Source organism: Pomacea canaliculata, linkage group LG13 (genome assembly GCF_003073045.1).
Source record: "Pomacea canaliculata isolate SZHN2017 linkage group LG13, ASM307304v1, whole genome shotgun sequence".
Classification (NCBI taxonomy): domain Eukaryota; kingdom Metazoa; phylum Mollusca; class Gastropoda; order Architaenioglossa; family Ampullariidae; genus Pomacea; species Pomacea canaliculata.
The window spans coordinates 5652504-5664745 of NC_037602.1; the positions used below are offsets into that span (position 1 = coordinate 5652504).

At 39.7% G+C, this 12242-nt stretch overlaps 1 protein-coding gene across 2 annotated transcripts; it reads left to right on the top strand.

Moving 5' to 3' along the window:
* The first annotated feature begins 564 nt into the window (after window positions 1–564).
* Window positions 565–12142, top strand: LOC112553958. 2 transcript variants are annotated; one of them, XM_025221492.1, is made up of 4 exons: window positions 571–830; window positions 2174–2291; window positions 8787–8867; window positions 9510–12142. In XM_025221492.1, exon 4 carries the CDS (start codon window positions 9714–9716, stop codon window positions 10788–10790), a length of 1077 nt encoding a protein of 358 aa, XP_025077277.1. In that variant the 5' UTR covers window positions 571–830; window positions 2174–2291; window positions 8787–8867; window positions 9510–9713; the 3' UTR covers window positions 10791–12142. The 2 variants fall into 2 exon arrangements, with proteins under 2 accessions (XP_025077278.1, XP_025077277.1); XM_025221493.1 differs by lacking the exons at window positions 8787–8867; window positions 9510–12142 and having other exon boundaries at window positions 565–830; window positions 2174–3683.
* The last annotated feature ends 100 nt before the right edge of the window (window positions 12143–12242 follow it).

Here is a 12242-nt window from a genome sequence, read left to right on the forward strand (position 1 = left end):
TCTGAAGAGGTCTTTGAAAAAGGTATTTTTTACGTTTTCAATTGTTTAGTAGTTCATAGACTTTTGCCCTCCTATTCAGTCTGCAGAGTTTTAAAGTGTTTATGGACTTAGCTTATATTATTTCTCTCATTTGGTTTCTTAGAGAGTGGAGGACAACTATCAGTTGTCATAATTATACTGATGCAAACGATTCAAAGCTGCCGATTGCTGGTGTTGTCTCCCTGCTATTTTAGCTGTTTGTACAACATAGTTACTTAATTTTTGCTTCTTCTATTCAGCTGTCATTTTTTTTATTGTCATGATAAAAAGAATTGTAGTTTTGATTACAGAAAATGCACCTTAATCCGTATCAATTAGGGAAAATCCAATCAGGTAGGAAGCTTCAATACTTACTACCTTTTTATAAAAACATAAAAGTTACAAAAAGTTATAGGAATAAAAACCCTTGAAATGATTTTAATATTCATCTTCACATGCAGCAGCAACCATTTCCATTACCCTTTCTATACTGTACTTTTAGATATCTATAGCCGTTTAGTATACACTGTTTATTTCCACTCGCTTGTACGAAGTGGATAACGAAGAGTGCACAGCAACGCCCACAATCAACGCAAATAAACTGATATATTGGGATCATGTGTTTGGTCTTACATAGAAATTACACTTTTTTTTTTGCTATGTACTCTTACGCCCCCTTATTAGACCTTCGCATCCTGAAGTGACAAACTCCTCTCTTACATCGTCTTCAGTGAGGTCGACGACGTGAGCGCCACACAGCCACAAGTTCATTCCACTCGCGGAGTCGTGATGGTCGCAGCTTTCTGAACTTCGTGAGTGACGATTGTTGTATTTAGTAGAATTGATATTGTCATACATTTAGTATGATGTACATTAATGTATATTGTAGTTAGGAGAAACCGTCTGTTGTAGTTCGGAAAGCTAAACACAAGAGAAAGAGAGAATTATAGAATATAGATACAGAGAAATACAGTGATACCTCGGTTCTCGAACATAATTCGTTCCGGGAGGACGGTCGAGAACCAAATTGTTCGAGAACCGAAGCAATGAAACCCATAGGAAATAATGGAAACTGGATTAATTCGTTCCAAGCCCCAGAAAATGCCTAGTTACTGGCCTAATTTGTATATAATATGTAGAAAAACTTGAGTCTCAACAAGAAATAAGAAATAAAAGTGTATTTATTAAAACAAAAAAATAAAAAAATGTACTGTACAGTACAGTAAATTGTGTTTCATTTACTGTACCTGTACCAAACTTTATGGCAGGAGGGAATGAATGTGAGGGAGGAGGAAGAGGATGTTATTGTTTTGAAGGGAGTCCTCTTCAATAAAAACAGAGGTAACTGCTCTTCGGGTGTTTCTGTTCTCTGTATCTTTTGCTGAGGAGAATCAGAATCTTGCTCTGCAGTTGCTTGTCTGATTTCTTTACGGAAGAATTTGTCAATTGTTTGCTGTTTTTTCTCCTCTGCACTCACACTGATGACGCAAGCAAGGCGCGCTGGGCCGAAATGAACGCCATTCGGCTCAACTCGGCTCAACTCGGACGTTCGGATGTTCGAGTTCCAAATATTTGTTCGGATTCCAAGACAAAATTTTCTCGAATTTCCTGGTCGAATACCGATTTGGTCGAAAGTCAAGGCGTTCGAGAACCGAGGTATCACTGTAAGTTAATGGCGAAACTCACTTATACAAATTAAGAAACTGTGTGTGTGCGTGTGTGCGAGGGTGATTGTGTTTAAACGTGTTCGAGATCTCCCCTGTACTTTACCGAAGCTTTTCTTCTTCTTTCTTTCATGCTTAGGATAGAGCATAATTAAATAGCAAGTATAAAGTTTATTTATTAAAAACACTCGCAAACTAGCCTAGGCAATCTTACTCGTGTGATAGAGCAGGAGACTATAGTTATTAAAAGTAATTTGAATATACAAAAATAAAAATTCAACATCAACTTAAGGATTTGTTCTAAAATTAAATATTGATAAACTCATGTATTGACCATAAAATCTATAAATGAGATTTTTCTATTATTTGGTGTAACATACTACCGTAAGTCAACTTTTATTATTTCAGTATGTACATATATATATATTGATAAATTCACATATAATTTTTTCTTTCAATGAAAACATTTTCCGATCCATGTGTACTTGCAGTGGGGCTACAGATGATTTTGCAGAAGAATCAAAATCGAAAACCAACAAAGAGAAGAACTTAAGTGCAGGATTGTCGTCACCACACAGAAGTTCACTTCACGGTTTCTCAAGTCACATGGTGAACAAGTGATTACTGGATTGAGCTGGTCACTAGAGACCGTCTGTAAAACAGCTTTAAACAACAATCGTCGCTGAACTTTAGCTATGTCGGTGTCAGACTACCCTTTAATCTCCTCCCCAGTCTCCACAAATATCTTTGACCAAACATATACATATGACACGGACTTAGAAAAAGAGCACGAGTCTTTCAGAAGAGCAGTATTCAACAGTTTGCAAATAATACTTTCCTTGCAAGCAGTCCTCATCGTCGCAACAAACCTTTTCCTGCTCGTTGTCATCCTCTCCAAGTCGGCACTACGGAGTCGCCTTCACAACCAACTGCTGATCAGCATGGCGGCCTCAAATCTCACAGACGGCATCTTCAACATTCCTTTTATTGTTGATTTAATCTCAAAACGACGTTGGATTCATGGATGTTACCTTTTTGTGGCCCACTCTGTGTTTTGGCATTACACAAATAACTGCATCATTGTCTGGGGTTTGGTTTTGCTGGTCGTCTCCTACCTTTGCCGCCTAAAATCGTACGGTGGTCCAGCATTGTTTCTGCGCATGTCTTCGCGCACAAAGAAATACGTGGCTTCTCTGCTGTTCGTGCTTTTACCGTGGATAATAGCGATTCCTCTGACTTTTTCCATCGCTTTGAGTGGGATACCTCAAAGGCTAAAGGATTATTGGTACAATTCATTATGTATCTTTATAGTGGAACGTTGGGCCGAATACACGTTGAGTATTTTTATCGTAGTCATACCTGCCGTGCTCATGATCGTCTTGGTTATACTTACCCTCATCGTGTACAGAAGACAGACAGTGATTGGCGGTCCTACAGACCAGAATACAACGCTCGAAGGTCCCTCTGTGCATGTGGCTGCTGCAATAATCTGTATCATTATGTCTGTGGCCAAAAATCTTGACACTTACATAATAAATCTCTTCCCGTCACATGAGATTTTTGTCACATTGGTCACCCTCTTTTGTATAAGCAGCATGATGCCATTGGTCCTGGCTCTTCTATGGCTGCTGGCCCTGAAGGACTTGCGAGCACATTCATGCGAGATCTTAGCCCGAATTTCCGTCAAGTTTTGCAAAAAGAGTACTTCTGACTCATCAGCATTGGTGACTTTTAACGCACTTAGCCAAGAAGTCTGACGATTTGATTTTAATTGGTCTGACACGTGCTACACGTTTTATGACAAATTATGATTTATGTTTTAAGTACTTTTGATTTTTGAGCCATTCACATGTGTACAAGGTATTCCAGATGTGCTGAACTTTTTTTGAATTTCTTATTGACTAAAGTCCTCACATTTTATTTAAAGCTGTCAAAATCACGTTTCAACTGTTGTCCTACGTTGGTCCCCCTCTACTTAAATTCTTAAAGGCTATTCAGAGAACTCACTGATTGTAAGATGGATGCCACATTTTTTAAACCTTTCAGTAAGCACTCTGAAAAAAATGAGAAATAGTGAAACCTTTAGTGAAAGTTTAAACAATTACCCTGTCAACCCATTGCACCATATTTGACATTTTTTTTATTTTGGAGTCCATCGTTTGACCTGTTGTGATCTTAATGATTGTGCTGGACTATGTTTTGTGATTCTGATTTTTTTATTCACTTGTACAACTTAAGCTGATCCGTTGACCAACATTCCCTTCTTTTTGACGCCTGATTCCTCTTAGTCCAGTTTCATGTTTGTGCATGTCGACAGCGAGATGAACCTTGTGTAATGTGGCAAAACTGCTTGATGACTAGACGCAGCAAAACCTGTTTACAGCTTCTCTGACCTGACCTCTTCTTAACACCCACTTTACTATCGTGTTACACTCAGAGGCGTATTTCCCAATAGGCACACTGGGCACTCCTTGGGTGCGGTAGGGGGCAGAACTGCACGGGGGATTTGTTTTGTTTTGTTTTGTTTTGTTTTGTTTTGTTTTGTTTATAAAGCCAGCGTGCCACGAGTTAACTGGTTTGTAATAGGTTACAATAATTGCAAAGAAGGTGGGTGAAGGAATAGATGGATGCAGGTGAGGTTAACGGACAATATGGACAGCTTAAAGCGCTCCCCTAGACCTCCCAGCTGGAGGAGGGGGCGGCGGCATCAAAGGTGCCAAGAGGCGCCAAGTAGTGTAAATACGCCATTGGTTAAACTCATAACCGTGTCTTCGTTTTGGGCATAGTTGTGCTACTACTCAACTTCCTTTTTGCCGCCTAAAATCTTACAGCTGTCTTTCTGTGTATATACTTCAGTTAATTATCAAAGACATCTGCCTTTACTTTGTAATTCGGCAGCTTCAATTAGTATTTGTTTTGTGACAGCTTCGTCTCTTTTCTGTACAAGCGACATGAACACCTTCGTCCTGTACCTTCTGTGGCTGTCTGTCCCGAAGGACATGTTAGCATGTACATGTAAGGTTTAGGCCAGGATTCCACTTCTGTTGCATTAGATTCCTGTAATGGAACATCAGTAACCTTGAGGGAGGGGGACCTTTGGGTTTTTGATAATTGAATTCATTGAAATTGGTTTTGGCTCTGAAGAGGTCTTTGACACAGGCCCGGTTCTACCTATTAGGCGAACTAGGCAATCGCCTAGGGCGCAGCGACCGAGGGGGGCGGAAAAAATGGCCTGCTTTTTTTTTTAATGAATAATTTTAGGGAAAAATGTCATTTTCACAAAATGATATTAGCAGGACACCTTTCCTCTGCTTGTCGACTGACCACCACGCTAGTTTCTCAGTACATGTATGACAGGAAAACCCCATTATCGCATTATCCCAGGGCGCACTTGCAGTGACCACAGCTAACCAGTAGGCAAGTAGACGGCGGATGGGGCGGGAGAGGGGCGCTGAGAGGGGCGGCGTTGGTGGAAGACAAAGGTGGAAGGCACCTTTTCCTCAGCTTGTAGGTTGACTTCACCACCGAGTTTCTCAGTTCATGTAGTGATGTAGTACAGGAAAACCCATTATTACAGGGCGCACTTGAAGTGACGAGCTAACCAGAGGGGAAGAAGAGGGCGGAGAATAGACAGCAGAGGGGCGGGTTGGTGGATGGGGCCTGGTCAGTGCGGACCCCTACGTGGACCACATTCCACTAATACCAAGCTCACCTTTCTTTCTTCTATCTTACTATTGAAGAGGTTCCACACTTATGCATTGAAAACACTGCAGCTGAGATCAGGGACAACAACACTGACTTGAGTTTGCTACGCGAGTTTCTCTGTGGTTATGACAACTGTTTTATGCTCAATATTGTTTACACTTACGAACTTTCAACCCGAAGGAACTTACCTAATGTCACCAACGAGTTCTTAGTTAATAAGAGTATTAAAGTCTGTAGCAGACAAACATCAAGGTAGAGCCATTTGAAGTTTTTAGCATATCTATTTACTGACACTGATGACCTATAGTCTTGTACTTACTGTTGTGACTCATGGTCGTGAATATTTAACTTTCTTATTATTAAATTTCTGTTCGATTGGTGTTTTAGGCTTAATTTAGTTGTCAATTTGTAATGTTTATTTTAATTATCTAAGAGTGCATCTGTTTGTCTACAGTTTGAATGGCTAGCTTGTTGTTATGCTCCATTGACAGAATATTTGAAATTGGTTATTAAGAGATAATGCGTACTAAGACCTACAGTCTATATACTTCTCTTGTTTTCAACAAACCCTATGCTGGACACCACGCAGTGTTGATCACTGGACTGTGTTTGGGGAGCTGCCCTGACACCATGATTTACAACTTTGCATTGTTAGTGTCCAGAAGACTCTCTCTTGACAGACCTTGCTCCCCGCCCACCTGTGAGGTGTGACTTTGGATGGGAACAAAGTAGCTGCTATCAGGGTGGTCTAGATGCTGGAAGCTGTGATAGCTTGAGTTTAGACCACACAGCAAAATAAGACCAGAGCAAGGTGCTACACATTTCTTGTCTCCATCAGTGTGCACTCCATCAAACCTTTTACAGGAGTGTTTGAAATCCCCTACTCATAAGTGTAGGTCTGATTTGGGAGGCATGCAAGCATCCATGTGTGTATGATGCACGCCTGCAATTGAAAAACAGACGTACTTTTTTCTTGACAAAAAGTAGTTCTTACTTATAAGTTATTAATCAAATCTGCAGCAAATTCTCGAAAAAGATTTAATTTTATAAGCCATTCTTTGACACTTCTGGGTTCTAACGCCTCTGGTCGTAATGAGTTCGTGTAGAAAACCACTTTTCTACTATTTTTAAGCAGCAAACATGTAGTCAGTTCGGTTTTACTTGTTAGTTCGTCTGTAAGATGAGAAAGAAGAGAACGATTGAAAGGACTTGCCGATGACAGGCCCACAGGTAGCGATAAATCTGTCACAGTTAATGACCAGTAGGATCAGACTAGAAGACTGGACAAAGAAGGTGGTGCGATGTTACTTGATAGTTGTCCGTGAGATGAGAAAGAGAGAAGAGAGAAAGATTGAAAGGACCTCAGTGGGGTAGCTTAGTGGAGAAGGGTAGAGATAAATCTCTACCACTTTAAAGAAAGTCAGATCACATTACCAGGGCTGGACAGCCAGAGTGGGGAAGAGGTAGTTTGAACTTTGAACTTAAAACCCACAGGACGATGTGAAAACCTCACTTTTCTGAGCGGCTGCAGACATCTCGTTTTGCTGTTTGAATTGACTTTGTTTGGGTGCTTGGAGCTATCATCCTTCCACAGCTGAATCAGTAAAGGTTGTGAACTGCATTTAGCCGTGCCAGACTGAACAGTGCTACTGTCTACAGCCACTTCATGAGAGTTTGTACAGATAAGTTCGCATGAATTTTATACACTGTGACATAGCTGTATATATCTTATTAACACGATTTATGTGTTTCTTTACATTAATTTCATTTCCTTATTTCTTATAGTGCTTATTTTGATTGTGTGGATGCAACGGGTTGCGATAGCGGTGGTGTCACTTTTTGCAAAACTTTTCATTGCACCATGGACGTAGATAGGGATCTACGTTCATGATTGCACAAACGGGTCGTGACAGTCTGGTGGTCTTTAGCACATCACAATCGCTTTGAGTTCTGAGACAAACCGCCGCAACCATTACTGGTGATACTTAAGCCTAGCTTTCTTGTTTGAACTGCGTCCATTGAAGACAGATTTAAACAGATTCAGCAGCACAGTGCATTATTTGGATTTCTTTATGATATCCAAAGCATTTCTGAAAAACCAAGGAACGACATTCTACTATCTTGCGAGGTCTTGGCAAAGGCACTAATGCACAGAGACAGCAAAGACACTGACGCGGAGGAACTCTGTTCTGAACTACAGGTTGTGGCTAGAAGACTTCTCAAACCTAAAATGAACCCTAAAGAAGTCTTAACATTCATAATCCAACATAAGCTATTTGATATTGTGCCGAATGTTGTAGTGTCTCTCAGAATTTTATTGATCCTTCCAATTTCTGTTGCCAGTGCAGAACGGAGTTTCTCAAAATTAAAAATAATTAAAAACTATATGAGATCAACAATGTTGCAAGAGAGACTGACTGGGCTGGCCACCATATCTATTGAGCATGACTTGGCAAATGCACTCAATCTGAAGGAACTGATAACTCGTTTTGCTCAGCAAAAAGCAAGAAAAGTGAGGTTATAAGCATCAAGTTCATGACCAGGACTAAATAAATTGCAAAATAAATGATATAACATGGTTCACTTTTTGTGAGGTGGGGGGGGGGGGGCGCAGAATTTTTCTTTCGCCTAGGGCGCAACACAGCCTAGCGCCGGCCCTGCTTTGACATATGTATTTTTTACGTTTTCAATTATTTAGTAGTTTATAGACTTTTGCCCTCCTATTCAGTCTATAGAGTTTTAAAGTGTTTATGGACTTAGCTTATATTATTTCTCTCATTTGGTTTCTTAGAGAGTGGAGGACAACTATCAGTTGTCATAATTGTACTGATGCAAACGATTCAAAGCTGCCGATTGCTGGTGTTGTCTCCCTGCTTTGTTAGCTGTTTGTACAACATAGTGACTTAATTTTTGCTTCTTTCATTCAGCTGTCTTTTTTTATTGTCATGATAAAAAGAATTGTAGTTTTGATTACAGAAAATGCACCTTAATCCGTATCAATTAGGGAAAATCCAATCAGGTAGAAAGCTTCAGTACTTACTACCTTTTTATAAAAACATAAAAATTACAAAAAGTTAAAGGAATAAAAACCCTTAAAATGATTTTAATATTCCTCTTCACATATGGCAGCAACCACTTCCATTACCCTTTCTATACTGTACTTTTAAATATCTATAGCCGTTTAGAATACACTGTTTATTTCCACTCGCTTGTACGAAGTGGATAACGAAGAGTGCACAGCAACGCCCACAATTAACGCAAAGAAACTGATATATTGGGATCACGTTTTTGTTCTTACATAGCAATTACTTTTTTTTTTTTTTGCTATGTACTCTTACGCCCCTTTATTAGACCTTCGCATTCCTGAAGTGACAAACTCCTCTCTTACATCGTCTTCAGTGAGGTCGACGACGTGAGCGCCACACAGCCACAAGTTCATTCCACTCGCGGAGTCGTGATGGTCGCAGCTTTCTGAACTTCGTGAGTGTGACGATTGTTGTATTTAGTAGAATTGATATTGTCATACATTTAGTATGATGTACATTAATGTATATTGTAGTTAGGAGAAACCGTCTGTTGTAGTTCGGAAAGCTAAACACAACAAGAGCGAGAGAACTATGGAATATAGATACAGAGAACTAAGTTAATGGCGAAACTCACTTATACAAATTAAGAAACTGTGTGTGCGTGCGTGTGTGCGGGCGTGATTGTGTTTAAACGTGTTCGAAATCTCCCCTGTACTTTACCGAAGCTTTTCTTCTTCTTTCTTTCATGCTTAGGATAGAGCATAATTAAATAGCACGTATAAAGTTTGTTTATTAAAAACACTCGCAAACTAGGCAAGGCAGTCTTACTCGTGTGATAGAGCAGGAGACTATAGTTATTAAAAGTAATTTGAATATACAAAAATATAAATTCAACATCAAATTAAGGATTTGTTATAAAATTAAATATTGATAAACTCATGTATTGACCATCAAATCTATAAATGAGATTATTTCTATTATTTGGTGTAGCATACTACCGTAAGTCAGCTTTTATTATTTCATTATATACATTGACAAATTCACACACAATTTTTTGATTCAATGAAAACATTTTCCGATCCATGTGTACTTGCAGAGGGGCTACAGATGATTTTGCAGAAGAGTCAAAATCGAAAACCAACAAAGAGAAGAACTTAAGTGCAGGATTGTTGTCACCACACAGAAGTTCACTTCACGGTTTCTCAAGTCACATTGTGAACAAGTGATTACTGGATTGAGCTGGTCACTAGAGACCGTCTGTAAAACAGCTTGAAACAACAATCGTCGCTGAACTTTAGCTATGTCGGTGTCAGACTACCCTTTAATCTCCTCCCCAGTCTCCACAAATATCTTTGACCAAGCATATCAATACGACACGGACTTAGAAAACGAGTACGAATCTTTCAGAGGAGCAGTATACAACAGTTTGCAAATAATACTTTCCTTGCAAGCAGTCCTCATCGTCGCAACAAACCTTTTCCTGCTCGTTGTCATCCTCTCCAAGTCGGCACTACGGAGTCGCCTTCGCAACCAACTGCTGATCAGCATGGCGGTCTCAAATCTCACAGAAGGCATCTTCAACATTCCTTCTATTGTTGATTTATTCACAAAACAAGATTGGATTCATGAATGTTACCCTCTTGTGTCCCACACTGTGTTTTCGCGTTACACAAATAACTGCATCATTGTCTTGGGGTTGGTTTTGCTGGTCGTCTCCTACCTTTGCCGCCTAAAATCGTACGGTGGTCCAGCATTCTTTCTGCGCATGTCTTCGCGCACAAAGAAATACGTGGCCTCTCTGCTGTTCGTGCTTTTACCGTGGATAATAGCGATTCCTCTGACTTTTTCCATCGCTTTGAGTGGGATACCTCAAAGGCTAATGGATAATTATTGGTACAATTCATTCTGTATTTTTTTCATGGAACGTTGGGCCGAATTCACGTTGAGTATTTTTATCGTATTTATTCCTGTCGTGCTCATGATCGTCTTGGTTATACTTACCCTCATCGTGTACAGAAGACAGACAGTGATTGGCGGTCCTACAGACCAGAATACAACGCTCGAAGGTCCCTCTGTGCATGTGGCTGCTGCAATAATCTGTATCATTGTGTCTGTGGCCAAAGGTCTTGACACTTTCATAATAAATCTCTTTTCGTCACACGAGATAGAGATTGTCACATCAGCCACCCTCTTATGTATAATCAGCATGATGCCATTTGTCCTGGCTCTTCTATGGCTGCTGGCCCTGAAGGACTTGCGAGCACATTCATGCGAGATGTTAGCCCGAATTTCCGTCAAGTTTTGCAAAAAGAGTACTTCTGACTCATCAGCATTGGTGACTTTTAACGCACTTAGCCAAGAACTCTCGACGATTTGATTTTAATTGGTCTGACACGTGCTACACGTTTTATGTCAAATTATGATTTATGTTTTAAGTACTTTTGATTTTTGAGCCATTCACATGTGTACAAGTTATTCCAGATGTGCTAAACTTTGATTTAAATTTCTTATTGACTGAAGTCCTCACATTTTATTTAAAGCTGTCAAAATCACGTTTCAACTGTTGTCCTAAGTTGGTCCCCCACTACTTAAATTCTTAAAAACTATTTAGAGAACTCACTGATTGTAAGATGGATGCCATATTTTTTTAATCTTTCAGTTAGCACTAAAATTAGCAGGCTAATTTTAAGGTTGATAATTTTCTGTGGCCTGCGAATGATTTATAAATTTCCAAATGACCCTTGGCACCAAAAAGGTTCCCCTCCCCTGTCTTGAAGTACTGACATATTGCAGTAAATGCCACACATACACTATTATAATCCGATGTATGTATTTATACTTTATTACGCCTACATACAAGTGCATCTTTTTTTAAGTAATAAAGTTTCACAACGTATACAAATCACACAACAAATGAGTTGGGTTTTCTTTTAAACTACAAATACTGAACACATGCCTCGTGTTACAAGACACTAATATTTGCCCCGATGCATTTTTTTGGTGCTTACACTTTGTGCATGGCTTTTTATAGCAGTTTTCCCCAACGGGCAGCAACTCAACTACACCACTATCCTCCCTCCAAGACCCCGCCCTTCCCGCCAGTTTAACTATTGATTGCAAACCTGCAAAGAATCATAGCCGCAAAAGTGAAACCTGCGAGTGCCGATTGTAATTCGTCTGAAATCAACGTATTGCGATTCTGCGATTCCTTTCAACTAATTTTTACCCTCTCAGCAGAAATAGCTGCATGAAACCTATTAATTTCCAACAGTGCATGTTTTCGCATGCTGCTCCTCAAAAAAAAAAAAAAAAAAAAAAAAAAATGTATAAGCTGTTGTTTCTCACAATAGTAACGCATGAGAATCACGCCATTTAAAGCGACGTCATTCTACGCCCCTGTAAATGTGTCACCTGCACAGTTGCTTATTTTCAGTCGAGGAATTACAGTAAAGGCGACTTGTCCTTAGGTAAACTGAAGCGTTTATCACGCCACCGGCTGGCCTGATCGCCCATACCACGACCCACACAGCCGGTGCGTGCTCCTGCAGGCGGCCGAGTCCAAGTTTCGAGGAAGGCGGCGTGCCCAGCCCGACCCCTGCTGAAGTCGATGAAATAATGATAATGATAACAACAGCAGTGGAAGTATAGAAAATCACAAATGCAGTTGAAATATTCAATGACAATATTACAGGAAATTTCGCTAACTCATGGTTGTCTTACAACTTGCAGTATATAATTCTGATTATTTTATTTTTTGTTGCTTGCACCTGGAAAATAATTATTAACTCTTGAAATTATACCGCTTTATACGTATGAAAAGAGAAAAAAG